Source organism: Phallusia mammillata, chromosome 6, assembly GCF_965637545.1.
Source record: "Phallusia mammillata chromosome 6, kaPhaMamm4.hap1.1, whole genome shotgun sequence".
NCBI lineage: Eukaryota > Metazoa > Chordata > Ascidiacea > Phlebobranchia > Ascidiidae > Phallusia > Phallusia mammillata.
This window is the reverse complement of record NC_137257.1, coordinates 6,127,468-6,142,888: the sequence shown is the minus strand read 5'-3', so window position 1 is coordinate 6,142,888 and position 15,421 is coordinate 6,127,468. Positions and strand designations below refer to the sequence as shown.

Here is a 15,421-nt window from a genome sequence, read left to right as displayed (position 1 = left end):
GCTTTTTTCAGGCTTGTATGCATAGTAATTTTAAAGTTTGAAAGTAGTATATGGGAAGGAATTTGACACAAAATGCTGCAAAAACTAATATTTTTAGTGATTTTGATCTAATCAGACAATATGAAAACTTTAACATAAATATCTTTTATTTTGAAATCTGTAAAAAAAGTGATGTTATATTGCACTTAAATAAAGTAGTGAATACCAGTTTCAAATTTAGATTATTAATTACTTTTTAAGAAATAATTTTACCAAGTTTGTGACTGCAATGGGTCAAATTAAAGATGATTGTAGATCAACACTTCAGTTCAAAAGTTTTAAAGGGTACAAATACAGCAGTAAATTGGCATGCCGAGAGAGTATGTTCAAGGAAGTAATAGCAACTGGAAGTTCAACATATTGATAAGAATCAAAGTTAAAAAATGACTCAACAGATCTTCTTTGTTTATGACAAAAATGTATTAAGAATGAGAAAAGATACATTGTAATTTCAAAAAAATTGTGTTAACACTAAGATGGTTCATAAAATACCCATTTTTACATAAATGTGGTATAGAAAGATATGACGAATTTTAGCTGAACACTTGCTTGTTTAATAAATCCACCTTTGTATATAACCTTACAAAACAATTGCAACTTGTATTAACAGCCAGTGTTGAATCCACATACTAGATTTGTGTTCGAGTAAAAGCAAAAAGTTTCTTAACTTCTAGGTTTTTTAAAATCTTTGAGCAAAATTAAGTCACATGTTTGTTTATACTACCCTAAAACAGGCAATGTTAGACCATGAACCAAAGAGCATTTGATGCATCAACACAATATGCAGGCCAAGAGTTGGGTGGCATAAGGATGAGCAAATGTACCAGTAGCCATAATCTTCAAAGTTATATTTTGCACAAACTTTAGCAATGGCATAGCATAAATAGTTGCTAGAATGATAACATGTGTCTCTCGAATTTATGGTTGCTCATCAAACATATCTTTAAAGGCCTCTCAAATGACCTAAAACACCCCTATCCAAAGCATAGCAGATGGCCAACTGGTTGACCAACAGTGTAATCTATTCATGGTAAGATGTAATCAAAAACAAAATTGACAAACAGATGATTTGTTTAAAAAATTGGATGATTGCATGAGAGCAGATTTAGTGAAGGCTTTGTTTTTCCAAACATTGAGGTTTTTATGTCCCAGCTGAAAACCTCTGCAGTAGAGTTGTGTGGCAGGTGTCACAAACTCGTACAGGTTTGGCAGATGAGGCAAGTGGCATGGTGTTGTCACTGCAGGAGTTGCAGTAGATTTGTCCACAGTTTCGACAATGGTGCTGAAAAACAAACAACATTATGAACTAGAAGGGTGGCTTAGCACATATTGCCCTTGCATATACACTATAACACATATTTTCTACACTAATTTTATATTAGGTCCCATATCATCCATTGGCTGTTTCTGCAAGCAAAAACTCATGGGTCCCCCACACATGCAAAGTTGTAAATAATACATTTCAAGAGATAACCATGAGAAAGTCGGGTGTTGTAAGGTAAAACACAGTGATCGGTACTGTGCCTGAATAAATATGCTATATGGAGAACAAACTATTCAAATTCAGTCCATTTATACATTTTTGAAGGTTTTTCTATTTTATGGTCTATCTGAGAAAAAAAGTGTTAAACAGTGAGAAAATAGGCTAAAACACAACAATCAGCTCCTATAACACAAATCAGCGCGAATTGCACGTGACTGTTGGGGGCTAGTGGAGTAAATGATAGAGCTACAGGGTTGAACCCAACAATTAACACCTATAAATATTGCACTGTACAAGCTCTCCAAATTTCATTTAATTCAGACATAGTTTGAAAAATTGACCCATTTTGGGGGGCTAGTGGGGTAAATGCTGGGGCAACAGGGTAAAACACAACATTATACACCTATAAATGCACACTCTACAAGCTGTCCAAATTTCATTTAATTCTGACATTGTTAAAAAATTGACCCATTTTGGGGGGCTAGTGGGGTAAATGTTGGGGCGACAAAGTTGAACATAACAAACAACAACTATAAGTAGCACACTCTATAAGCTGTCCAAATTTCATCCAATTCGGACAATGTTTAACAAATTCACCCTTTTAGGGTGCTAGAGGGGTAAATATTGGGGCTACAGGGTTAAACACAACAATTGAAACCTAAAAATGACAAATTATACAAGCTGTCAAAATTTCATCTAATTCCGACAGCGTTTAAAACACTCACCCATTTTAGGGGTTAGTGGGGTAACTGATGGGGTTTAAAACCCAAAAGTATAAAATATGAAACCACAATGACCCAATCAACAGTCATGTAAAATTTTATCCAATTCTGACAATGTTTAACATTTTGACCACTAGAGGTGTTATTAGCAACATTCGTCAATGCTTCTGACGTCATAAGGCTGTTAAGTGTCAACTGCAAAACATCCTCGAACAAACCCACAAACACTGGTAATAAATGTCTGGTTGCCTTTATAACACCTCAGAAAACTAACATTTGTGGTGCGCACCAACAACATTTTACAGTTTGATGGCTAGCAGAAAACTAACGTTTGTGGTGCGCACCGACAACATTTTACATTTTGGGGGCTAGCGGGGTAAATACTGGGGTTGTCATGACAAACGAAGCAGATGGCACATCTGCACAACCATATCTACCATCTGTGAAAGTTTCATCTAAGTTCACCAAAGATTTCATGGCAAAATGGGGTGGACAAACTTCAGGGAAGAAAAAAAAAAAAAAAAAAAAAAAAAAAAAGAAATCGAGTAAAATCAAAATGTGTCCCCTTCAGGGAAGGGGACCCATAATAAAGAATTCAACTTAAAAAATACTTTCTTACGTACAATAAACCTTGGTTAATCCAGACCCAATTGGACCTAAAATTTGTCCAGAAAAGGCGAATATCCATATTAACTGATGTTGATTAATTAAAGCCTAACCAAAATCCAGCTTATGTGAGGTTTACTGTACTTACCTTTCTTCTGGACAGGTTAAATGGTTTTTCACATTGTGCACAAGTGGTAACTTGCTTGTCACTTTCCCAGACACTGCCGGTCACTGATTTGTGAACCTCTTGCAAGTCCCCTAGGTCTTGCTTGGACCTACAATGACATATTAACAGAATTTTTAGCTCTTCCGGCAGTTTTTTATTGTAATATGCCAACGTTTCGATGTCCCATACGAAACACCTTCATCAGGGTAATGACATACATTGCAAACACAAGTTATTATAAAGCGAAAAGGGCGGCGAAACACACACAAAAAAGGCGATAGAAATAACGCAGTGCGCACCAATGGTCGTGTGATAACACCTGGCTCAATGGTGCAAAAGCGACCGATAAGTTATCGGCATTAGAACGTCCGTTTTAACGTTCATCGTGTTGGTGTGAGAATGTATGTTCCACGACTCCATGAAACCTCGCTTGTGAAACCTCGCTACAATGACATGTAAATAAGACTGAAACATAGCTTCACAGTTTAAACACTACTCTAAAATGTAATGGAAAGTAATGTAATGATTTAACACACACTAACAGAAGTTCCGCAATTGGTACTCAATAATAATGGAGTCTTACTTTCCAAGTTGGCTGGCAAGATCAGTAATTGTCATTTCTTGCTCCCGGCATGACTCCTGGAGGTCCTCGTACTCCAGTTTTTGCTGTTGGAGTTCTTCCCTCAGTGACTCCATGAGTGAAACCTTCTCCTGGAGCAAAGTTATCTCTTGCTGCATCTTTTCATTCTGGGATTCAAGAGCTTGTCTCCACTCATGTTCAACCTGGAGGTTAGTGAGCAGCACACCTCTGTAAAAATATAAAGTTCTGGCTAAAAGGCTGAGAGTGTTTAAACTCAAAAGCATCAGGCCCTTCTGCAGGCAGGTCATTAATGGTCAATGTGTATAAGGCAGGTCATTTATTCCTTCTGCAGGCAGGTCATTAATGGTCAAATGTGCATTAATGGTCAATGTGTATTTTTTTGCTTAAATCTCCAGTTACTTATTTAAATCAAAAGTTAGAAAATCTGGTTACAAGAAGTTCAAAGTTACCAAACACTTTGCAATTGCAAGTATTGGCAGATTTGCTATGGTTCCGTTACCTTTTCTTTTCATTATCATCCAACTGGTGAATGTATCGATCAGCCTGCTCTCTTGCAACAGTTGTCTGTCTGTTTGATTCATTTAACCTGGGAAGTGAGGTAATGAAGATAAGGAAACAAAACAAATAAAATATCAGACAGCAAAACTAACAAACAAAAATGGGAAAAACCAAAACCAAAATATGGGTAAAGTAAAAAAAAATAATCAGAGCGAAAAGGAAATGAGGTAGTTGTAAAGAAACCAAAATTATACTGATGAAAGTTAACTAAAAACAATCCTGCAGCAAATGAAGAAGCACTTGCTGCACAAAAAATTTGTTTTCTGTTTCTTTGTCTCTAGGTGTTTTGCATGTTGTTGGTTATCTGTAATATCTAAAACTTCCCTGCAATATCATTTAAGATGAACATAAATTGATAACTGAGATCAGCCTTGTACCGTCCATGCAAAGACAGCACATTCATATATAAATCACAGTACACCTTGCCCATTGAAGGTGTGGTACTGAATCAGCTGGTCACCAAGCATTCCCAAATGGCAAGGCACATGCAGGAAAATCTAGCCTTTAATGGGATTCAAACCCGCAAGAAGACTCTTTCCAGATTTAAGAATGCTTGGTATCACCAATTCGGTACAACACCTTTAATTGTTCTGGCTTAGTATGATTTCCTGTAATATATAATGTTTTTTAGAACTTATCTTGTCAAACAGAACAATGCAATTATATACAATAAACATTATAGGCAAAAGTTTAATAGGATAGCGAAGCAAACAAAAACAAGCACAAGTATATAATGAGAACAAGCCAGAAAGGAAAGTGGAATAATATTAACATCACCATGCTTGTGGGCAGAAATGGAAAGTTTGCAATCATTTAAACTCACTTCAATATTTAAACTTCACCATGCAAAGTCGGCAGTATCAAAAAATTCAAAAGTTACATGCAAAAGGTTTGAACTGAGGGAAATAATAGTTAAATTATACAAAGCATTTATATTTATGCTAAAAAAGGAAATGGTTATCTGCTTGTAGTATTCGGGCAGGCAAATTAAAACACAAATATACACTCACAAACCGTGAGGGCAAAATATTTGGAACATAAACAAACATAACAAATGTTTTTCTGAAAACAATGTAAGCTGTTTTAATTAGCAAATTCATTTTAGCAACACTGAATTTATGTTCAAACTTATTTTCTATATTAAATACTGTTTGTTAAAAAGTCTTAGCTTCAACTTGGACTACCACCAAAACAATCTGTCAATGCAACATAATAATCTGACACACAACAATTGTTTTAGATCCATACAAGATCTAATCTGTTCTGTTCCACCTTTGCTTCCTTGTATTTGTTCCTGAGATGATTACCAAGCAGCAGAAAAAAATGAAATAAAATCAGGGAGTAGAAAATAAAAGGAACAAAATAAGATAAAATATGAATCAGATTAAATGTCATGCCAAAGTGAATATTGATAATAGACATAATACCTAATTGATACCTAATTTAAATCATGATTTTAGTGTTTAACACATAATTGCATGTATTTTTACTGTTAATTAGGGGTTTAAATCTTTTTGTAGAAAAAAATGCATCAATAAGTTAAAATATTAATATCATTAAAATTATTTGATTGTTAAAGTCTGTGTTAAAAACTTCGACAATTTAATACATACCGTTCAAATATAACAGATAATGTCCATGGGTGTAGATAAAACTGTTTGAAGTTACCGAAAAGCATTAGGATTTCAAGTGAACAACTTACTGTTCTTGTAGTTTAGAGATTTGCTGTGCCAGTTCTTTTGTGTCTTGCTCAAATTTTCCGATAGTTCTGTTTTTCTTTTCCTCCAGTTCTGTTTTTGCCTGCCAATTATTTGTGTAACATTTTAATTTATGTGGTAAATAAATATAAAAAACTATACATTTCAGACAACCACATATTCTTTTGGGGGATTGGCCATCGAGGTAATGTCTTAATAACATATCACTTGATATATGACAAAAATGACACCCCACACATATGACAAATTAGTAAAATGATCACATTGTTTAATGTATTACCCTGAAACTTCATGCTCCTACAATGGTTTATTTCTCTTGCAAGGTAAAAATTAAGGGAACTGGCACATTTAAAACAGCTCAGCATATTATTATGCGATGTTTAGCATCGAACCAACACTGTAATGCTTTAACATTTAACATAAAGTCCAGCAGCAGCCAACACAAAGATGCAAAAAATGTCCAACCTGCAGTTTTTTGTAGATGTCCATGTTAATGGCCTTGACATTATCAAGTTGTTCTCGCAGTGTAATTAGACCATCCTGTTTGTCGTAAATGTCTTTCTCCAGGAGTCTCATAGCAACTTCAAGTTCATTCTTTAGCGACATCTGAAGTTCAAGTTCTCTTTCAACATCCTGCAAAAATAATGTAAAAGTTCATGATCGGTTAAAAATGGATTATTTCAGCCAAAGATATTTTTCATAAAGAAGTTTGTAGAGCTCTTCTGGCAAATGTAATTTTATTTCGTTGCATTGTGACATGCTTGCGTTCATTCCTTTTCCTTTTCCTTTGTTTATCGTTCACTGTACATTCAGTGTTATTTACCCTGATGAAGACAACCTATGTAGTATGTCGAAAAGTTGGAATAAGATTACATTTGCCAGAAGAGCTTTAAAAACTTGATATTATGCCGTGCAGCAATACCTTATGTAAAGATGTTTGGTTGATAGTAACACATCCAAACAAAAATATTCTAGAAAGAAATATCTATTATTTTTGTTTTTACTTAACTGACATATAGATAAAGATACATCTTACCATTGTGCTCCTTGTAACACCAAAATGACAATGTAACCTAAAATCTATTCACTTACCATTCTCATTTGTGTTTCATGTCGCAATTGTTTTTGTATCTGTGTGTACATTTCATCCAGTTCAGCTCTGGATGTGCGTAAAGTCATCCTCTCAGTATCCAAGTCTTTCTCACGGTCCTAAACATGCATTATGAATTACAATTTGAATACTTCAACATTTAATTGGAAAATAAAATTACTGTAATTAAACAAATAAAACCCTTTTTTAAGTATGTTTCAGTCCAAATTTAAGGAAACAAACCTCTAAGGTTTTCTGATGAAATGCTGTCATGTCCTGTTTCTCATTAATCATTCTTTGCTTGTCGCTTTGAGTGTCTTCTAACAAAATCTTGGTGGCAGCCAATTCAGTGTGAAGCGTTTGATTTTCTGTTTCTAATTGCTCCACCCGTTCTCGAAGTTCGCTTGAAGTTGTCTCCAAATGCCTGTACAAAGTTAGATACTCAAAAATTATTACATTTCATATGAGTTTTATACTGCACTGATTTGCTTTTGGGGATGGACCAAGCTATGCCCATACCCTAAATTTCTGCAAACAAATAATAAAAAACATTCTTGTTAAAACTATTTAGTTTGTGGATTGTAAACAGACAACACTAAACCGCTGGGTCCTGAAATGTTAAATTTTCTGCTGAATGACAGACAAAATGCTGCAGAGAGTGCTAGTTGGGTTGGGATAAGGTTTTGTATTATCAACAAAACTATTATTAAGCACATGCGGAAAATTACTGGTAACTGGTCATCCTGCAATTTAGCACTTTCGTGTCACTCAAACAAAACTTAAATTGTCCACTGTATGTAGAAAGGTATTACAGTAGTTCTCTTTTGTACCTGTTTCTTTCTTCGAGGTAGTTCTTTTGGTCCATTAGCTTTTGCATCGCATTTTCCTCATTTTCTTTGGCATCATCAGCTAAACTTCTATTGCCATCCATCATATACATGCTGTAGTCAATTACTGTCACCTACCAACACAAAATGATATCCTCCGCTGAATTGACTTTCCCCATTTTGTTCATGCTTTGAGCTGAACTGACCTGGTTATCAAGATCATCTCCTTTCATACAAAGGTTTGCATCTATGCAGTTTAGCCCCACCAAGTGTCCGGCCAGAACTGTAGCCTCATCATTCATCAGCAAGGCACCATCTTCATACCACTCGCTAAAAAGTTGATTAAAAACTGAAGTACATTGAACTTTTTGCTCTTCATTGCAGCAAATTTACGAAATAGATACAGATTAATCAGAAAATGTGGAGGATAAGTTTCTTTCAAATCTTTTACAGAACCAATGTGCAAAGGTAACAAAATCAACCCAACTGAATTATTACACAATTTTTTTGATAGGTTTTCATCCTTCAAAAATTTCAAAAAAGAGAAATACATTTCAGTCCTAAGCAAACAGCAATTAAGATAGTCCTAAGAAAGCAGCAATTAAAGACTTTATTTATTGGTTTCAAATAACTAGGAAACCTGCTATATTTTAGCCCTGCAGGTCTATTTTTTGCATCAAGACCAGACAATGACAATGTTTAACAAGGTGTGTGTAATTTATGCCAAAACTATTTTCTAACCAGTGTTTAGGGGACTTTGTGTTACTAGCTGTTTTGTTTAGGAAAGAAACAATTCAGGAATGTTTAGGAAGTTTAATACTAACCTCAAAATGGTCTTGTTTTCGATCAAAACCTTGAAATAATCAGATAACTTCTTTTGCATGACAGCCAGTCTCAACCAAGCACGGCCTCTACCCAAATTTGTTCTAAACAACAAAGTTGCTGCATTACTTGAACTTATAGCACAAGCTTTTTTGTGCACATATCTGGCTGAATTTCTTAACAAATAGCTCCCTTTAGGATTGACGATCCCCATGCAATTAAACAAAGTATACAAACAATTCAATTTGTCTATTAACAGTTTTTATAAGATATGATTTAGATGGCATATTGATAATACATTCCAAAAGCCAAAAATCTAAAATATGATGCCAGGTCACAGCGCATTATGGCAGATGTGGCAAAAATAGTTTCATGGTCAAATGTTAACAGAGATTGGTTTGAGCATCTGGTAATTTTGCTTGCATGCTAACCGAATTCCAGGTAGGCTTCGAACACTGTTGGTAATCTCCTTTGCATCCGGGTAAAACTTTTCAATAGATTCTAATGCTGGCCAAAAGTACTTGTTTTGAACAAAGAAGTTTTTTGGATCTGCAAACAAAATAAAGTGTGTTAGGTTTAAATTTGATTTTTCCTTTTTATTATATATACCTCTATTATCACATTATATTTATGTGTTGTGAATGATTACCACAATGAAAACAGACTTACTTTTTAATCCTTGTCGCAGAATATATTCCAGTACAACAAAGAATTGTTGTAGTGGGGCATGATCACTGTCCAGTGTGTGTCCAGCAGACAAGGAAGAACCAATCAGGCTCTTTACACTCAGTTTTGCCATACCTTGTAAATGAGAAATAAAATGAAACATGTTCAGCATACGTTTTACGTGCAATGTGCAATCATAAGACAGTAATGTGATGCAATTTATAAAATTTTGAAATACAGTCTATTGCCATTAATTGCCGAAATAAGTTTTACTTGTGTAAAAATATATTTTTGTTATAAGTCAAAACTATAGAAATTTCAAAAACAGCACCTATGTTTACAATTAATGGAGAGATGATCTAATGTCTTGGACATCTGACCAAAAAGTGGGAAACATAAAATTGTGTTTCACGGCACAGGTTAAGCTTGGTTGCAGTTTTGTGTTAAATAATTGATAAGAAATCAAAGCCTACTTTGCCAGAGATAGAAAATGATACCGGAATTAAATCAATTTCAAACACCCTAGATTTAAATGATGCCTGACTTTTTTTCAGAGCTCTAAATAAAACTGTACCTAAAACACTATTTAATCTTTATTTTTAATGTTTTTGTTATATTGTTGGGCCTTTTCTTTTTTGTTTGCAATGTTGTATTTATATTCATTTTATACAGACAATTTTGGATAAAAGTCAATTCTGTTTTTAGCATACACAATTTTAGACTGGGTTAGGAAAAAAAATGTTGACAAAGTTGCTAGGTGATTAACCTAAATCATTTGTGCTGTATTTCTACTGACATTGCAATGCTATAGGATTATTCTGAAATAGTTATAAAATGATAGAAACACTTGATTGCATGTTAGGTACAATACCAAGCAAGTTTCTTCGTTCAACTTTCATTTGTTGTGAGTTTCCCTCCTTGGCATTTTCATCAACAATTCCATTCTTTGCCAATTCATCTGGAAAAAGATGAAAGATTTTTTTAACGAAATTTCGATTTTTGTGGCAGTTATATGTTGTAACCAAAAAGAGTCTCAATTTTAAATCAAACACGTGTAAAATTCTACTAACATACAGTAAACGGCATATGTGCAAATGCTGCTGAAACTCTTTGCTGAAAATAAAATAAAATCATTTTAGGAAATACTTTTTCTCAGTTTAAATGTTTTGAATTTTATCACTCTATTGCATGCTGTATACATCTAAAACAAATTAAAACTTCAAGAATTTAGACTTTTTATTTACATAATACACAAAATATGCACCTTGCACAGCGTTTGCAATCAGTGCATTCGAGGCTACAGCATCATCACAAATCTCTTTGAGACAGAGCCAATCTCCTTCTATTGCCACTTTAAAGTTACACAAATACAAAGTTTCCATAGCTTTCAGGGTTTCACTGCTACTATCACTATAGCGACACGACACTTCAGCACCATCAGTAATGCTTGGGACAGGAGACACCGGTTGAGCATACATCTCATCCAAGTCATTAAAACTAGCGTCACCCCAAAATCTTTGAGGACTGGCAGGAAACACTGAGGATAGAGTTAGATACTCATCCTTGCGCTGTATTTCGCTGATATCAGAGCTAGTGACAGTTCCACAGCCACTGTCCTTAGTGGCTGACCGCGGCACAGTGGCAATTTGTGCATCCCATTTTGCTGAGGAACCATAGCGCAATGGATAGAGGTCGTCTTGATGGTAACTATCAAGTTCATTATTGCCATCATGCTGGTGAATTGTGTCATAAAAGATTCTCTCCACATTTTCGTCGCATACCATGTCTTGACGATTGCTGGTGATATTAATTATGACTTGTTTTTCACTTTTCATATCTTCGCTAGCCTCACTTTCAGTGGCACTGGACTTTCTAGATCTTGAACCATACTTGGCACGAAATCGCTTCATGTACTTGTCAAAAAAGTAACCACCACTGCTTCTGGAACTGGTTTTACGCTTTGTGCCACTTCTTCTTGGCACAGGAATAGGCGAAGAACAACTTACAGGACTGACAGGTTGATTTTCTCCCACTTGGTAACTGCAAGATCTTGGAATCTGCCTTCCATTTCTGATAGACAAGCCCCTTGGCCTTGTATAGTGGTCTATTTCTGAATCAGCAACACCATATGTTGAACCATTATCATTATGGTTTTCAGTAGAAGAAAGTACACCACAAAATGGCAACTTCCAACCTTCGCTGTTTTCGTCAATAGCACTCATGGAACGGGGCATGTTATCAGATTTTAACCAGCCACTGGAAGAGCGTGAAATATTGTGCATAGAACGAGACACCATTCTGTAGTCTCTATGTCCTCCTGAATGTACATCATTGCCTGGTCTGTTTGAAAGGTAGGGGTGGTGCTTGTGGTGACTTGTTGGACTTTTTCTGATAATGGGCATCTTTGCTTGCACACAAATCTCACTTGAAGGTAAAAAGAAGAACTAAAACTGTGAACAAGTTTGTTCAACTAAAAAGCTAAACAATTGCTGTATAACTTCAAAATAAAACTCTACAGATAATATGAATACACATGAAGCAGTTTAAGCAGCAATCTCAGTAAAACAACTGGCATTGTGCAATTTATGCTTTACCTAGCAAACAGACAGGCTTTAAAACACGCCCCACTGGTCGATAGCACTTGCTGCACTTTTTTTCTAAAAATGGATCAATACTCTAATGAATAATTTAGTGTGTCTAACAGCAGCCTGACTGAGCTAACATCCAGCTTAAATGACATCATTCCAGTTTTGTGTTAGTAAAACACATAACACCTACAGGAAAATTCCAAAGAGTTTTACTGTTATCCAGAAAAATTAAAAATCCAATTGCTTGTATTTCTTCCGTATGAGGACAACATTAAAAATCTTAGAATTCTGCAGTAACTCCACAAAACTAAATTAACTAATCAATAAACCCATTTTCACCCATCAATAAATGTAAAAAGAAATATTTTACATGCCATTCCAAAGAAATAATATTTAAATTTCATTTCTAAGATTTCATTCTGAAAATGAATTCACTTTCTAGTGCAAACTTAAAAAAACACAAGACAAAGATATTTACTTAATATATATGTATATATACTTCATCTGGACTTTGTCACATACTTTGCTCTTGTACATCTAAAGTAATAATTTTGCATATTCTATTGTTTTGTGTACTACAAAGTGCTTACTTGACAACAACAAAAAGCCATTTTAACAGTCAGGAGTTTTTCTGCAAGCTGACAATAAAGTACCTTATAAACCTTTATATGCATTAAAAGGTAGTACAGCAAATTCAACTATCAATAAATTTGAGGTAAATGCAAACTGATTTTTTACACAAATAGAAAAACAATATGTATGTACCTAACAAAGTAAAGCAGACTTCATTTAGACTTCATTAAGCACATGTGCAATGATTTAATTCCACCAAAGGCAAAAATTATAAACCATGTTAAACTAAAGTGATATTGAATGCATAAATCAATATATTGACAAATCCAAAAAAATTTAAACCACAAAAAAACTCACCTGTGGGAGAAAACAAGGACTCCTTGCTTGAAACCGATTTTCTTGTGAGCGACCTTAGGTTCTTGATTGGAGAAGAAAAGATAGAAGGCAGGGTGATGGAGCTACCTCTAGATGTAGAGTCTGTGTTGGATTCAGGCATAGAAGCGATGCTTTCAACATCTGAAGGAGTAGAGGTTGCCTCTGCATCACCAGCAGTAGTTGTTTGAGTTTCAACGACAGACTGTGATTGGCTTTCATCTGTTCTCGGCGGTGAAGTAGACAATTCTACATTAACAGGTGACTCAGACGTGGCTTCCATGGTTTTTAATTGATGTTAAGCAAAGTTTGAAAAGTGACACCAGAGAAAGATGTTTTTTACACCTTACATAAAAATTTCACCAGTTTCTCACATTTCTAAATCAGCCTAAACACACTGTCAGTTTTATAAACTTTCGGTAAATATATGTACTTAAAATAAATTTTAAACATCATGGCATCACATTTGCATTAGTTCTTTAAAAAAAAATTCACAAGATGTTAATGTAAACATGTGCTTTGAAATAAACCTGTGTTCCAGCAAAAAAAAACAGTCTGCAAAACATGGCAGCTTTCAGCAAGATTTTGGGTGCTGAGCAGGACTGCTATGTCTCACATGTCAGTCTGCAGAGTGGGACAGCTGCATGCGGGAGGTTTGTATGGAAAAAAAATTTACACACGATTTTTTGTACAATTGCACCCAGAAATTTAGCATAAAGTGCTGCCTGGCCTATGTTTATAACTTGAATTGTACCCAATGTAAGTGGTCTTACGCATGCACTCAGAGGTTATGCACATGCACACGGGGAATATAGTAGTCACTAGTCATTTAGCCCTAAGATCTCATAGTAAACTGTCATATTCTGCAGACTGGCCCATGTGCATGACCAGAGAGAAGCCAGCGCCCAATCGCTTTACGCTAAAACTAAAAAAGATGCGATACTGAAATTTGCACACAATATTCTACGCTTTTAAAGCTTTTCAGCGCACAAACTTTCGAAAAAAAAATATTTTTCAGTTATTAATACGCGTATTTTGAAATTAATATTCAACGATATGAACGTCATAACGCCAGGGGTGCTCCATATAATGTATTGCAAAGTTTTCTCCTGAACACAAGCTTCAAAATAAGCCCAAACACAATGTTCTAGCAAATCGGAATCGTGTCCAAATATATATATATATATTAATATTTTGGATATTATTTATGAATTATTAACCGCGAATTTGGCAAAGCCAACTTGTTGCTAGAAGCTCGAGTGATGGCTTATTTTAAAGGTATGAATGTAAGGAGTATCATTTGTCAATTTCAAAGAGCTGCGTTAAATTTTTAAGGCCAGCGCACATCGAATATGATTTTGGTGAATATGGCATATTGTTATTAATATTTGGACACGATTCCGATTTGCTAGAACATTGTGTTTGGGCTTATTTTGAAGCTTGTGTTCAGGAGAAAACTTTGCAATACATTATATGGAGCACCCCTGGCGTTATGACGTTCATATCGTTGAATATTAATTTCAAAATACGCGTATTAATAACTGAAAAATATTTTTTTTTCGAAAGTTTGTGCGCTGAAAAGCTTTAAAAGCGTAGAATATTGTGTGCAAATTTCAGTATCGCATCTTTTTTAGTTTTAGCGTAAAGCGATTGGGCGCTGGCTTCTCTCTGGTATGTGCATGCCCCACTGAGTCCATGCACAACACCATTTTTCCCAGGTATAACCAAGTGATGTAAAGGACTAGGCAGTAATTTGTGCTAAACTTTTATAAGCAGTTGTAAAAAAACGTCAGGCATTTTAAAAAAAACTGCACTGCATGTGCCACACTCTGCAGAGTAGGCAAGAAAACATAACATACCATAATAATGTATTCGCAATAAATATGACAATATCCACTTGAAATATTCCATGTAAGATGACTTAATAAGTCTCTGAAACTAAAATTGATATATTCCATTAAGGGCTGTAGTAATTTGCCAATAGTGCCAACAGCAATGAAAAAATTCAAAACTTGGTCCTACTTCCTGGCCCTTTTAAGTTACACAAAATATACTTTTCAGTCATGTATGTTATTCAAACCATTGTGGTTGCTAAGAATGCTAACATAATATCCAGAACTAAATATATGTTTATGTTTGCAAGGAAAGAAAATAGCCAAATACAATAAACGAAACAAACAAATTACGCCGTTTTTACTCAATGCAAAAACCAAATATTCATACATCGGTTACTACAAGCAACTTTATAAACTGAAAAAGTTACCTTTTTTTTAATGTTACTAAACTGCAAATGTTTTTGTCCATCAACAAATACATCGAAAATTCGAAAGTTGTGACACACCGATCATCCACACTAAACACCAGGGGACTCTCCCTTGAAAAACCAACTAAACAAACAACGACATCTCCCTATTTTTTTATTTTTTTTACCACGGAGCAGAGCAGGTTTTTAACTATGGTTTTGTGGTTATCTTTACGACACTTTTCAAAACAAAAGCGCATTTGCCTTTTTTCTTAGTGTTCATTTAAACCCCCGCTTCAAGGTCAGTTGACAACCTGATAATGAGAACAGCGAATGGGGAAACGGCTT

General features: G+C 34.9%; 1 protein-coding gene across 3 annotated transcripts; it reads right to left on the bottom strand.

Moving 5' to 3' along the window:
- Positions 1-128: 128 nt before the first annotated feature.
- LOC145233499 (RUN and FYVE domain-containing protein 2-like) lies at positions 129-13,247 on the bottom strand. Of its 3 annotated transcripts, none has more exons than XM_080098234.1 (15): positions 12,817-13,247; positions 10,170-10,256; positions 9,302-9,433; positions 9,064-9,181; positions 8,635-8,736; positions 8,017-8,140; positions 7,814-7,944; positions 7,227-7,407; positions 6,986-7,102; positions 6,359-6,526; positions 5,878-5,975; positions 4,117-4,203; positions 3,600-3,824; positions 2,999-3,125; positions 129-1,321 (listed from the first exon to the last, which is right to left on the bottom strand). In XM_080098234.1, exons 1-15 carry the CDS (start codon positions 13,112-13,114, stop codon positions 1,181-1,183), a joined length of 2,136 nt encoding a protein of 711 aa, XP_079954360.1. In that variant the 5' UTR covers positions 13,115-13,247; the 3' UTR covers positions 129-1,180. The 3 variants fall into 3 exon arrangements, with proteins under 3 accessions (XP_079954360.1, XP_079954358.1, XP_079954359.1); XM_080098232.1 differs by lacking the exon at positions 12,817-13,247 and adding an exon at positions 10,563-11,911; XM_080098233.1 differs by lacking the exons at positions 129-1,321; positions 2,999-3,125; positions 3,600-3,824; positions 4,117-4,203; positions 12,817-13,247 and adding exons at positions 4,852-5,469; positions 10,563-11,806.
- Between the last annotated feature and the right edge of the window lie 2,174 nt (positions 13,248-15,421).

Excerpts from the sequence above, each read along its gene's own strand:
- LOC145233499 (XM_080098232.1), bottom strand. The coding sequence starts at position 11,700 with ATGCCCATTATCAGAAAAAGTCCAACAAGTCACCACAAGCACCACCCC. Across the intron at positions 10,257-10,562 it reads GATTGCAAACGCTGTGCAAG|ATGAATTGGCAAAGAATGGA; the intron begins GTGCATATTTTG and ends ATCTTTTTCCAG. Across the intron at positions 7,408-7,813 it reads TACCTCGAAGAAAGAAACAG|GCATTTGGAGACAACTTCAA; the intron begins GTACAAAAGAGA and ends AACTTTGTACAG.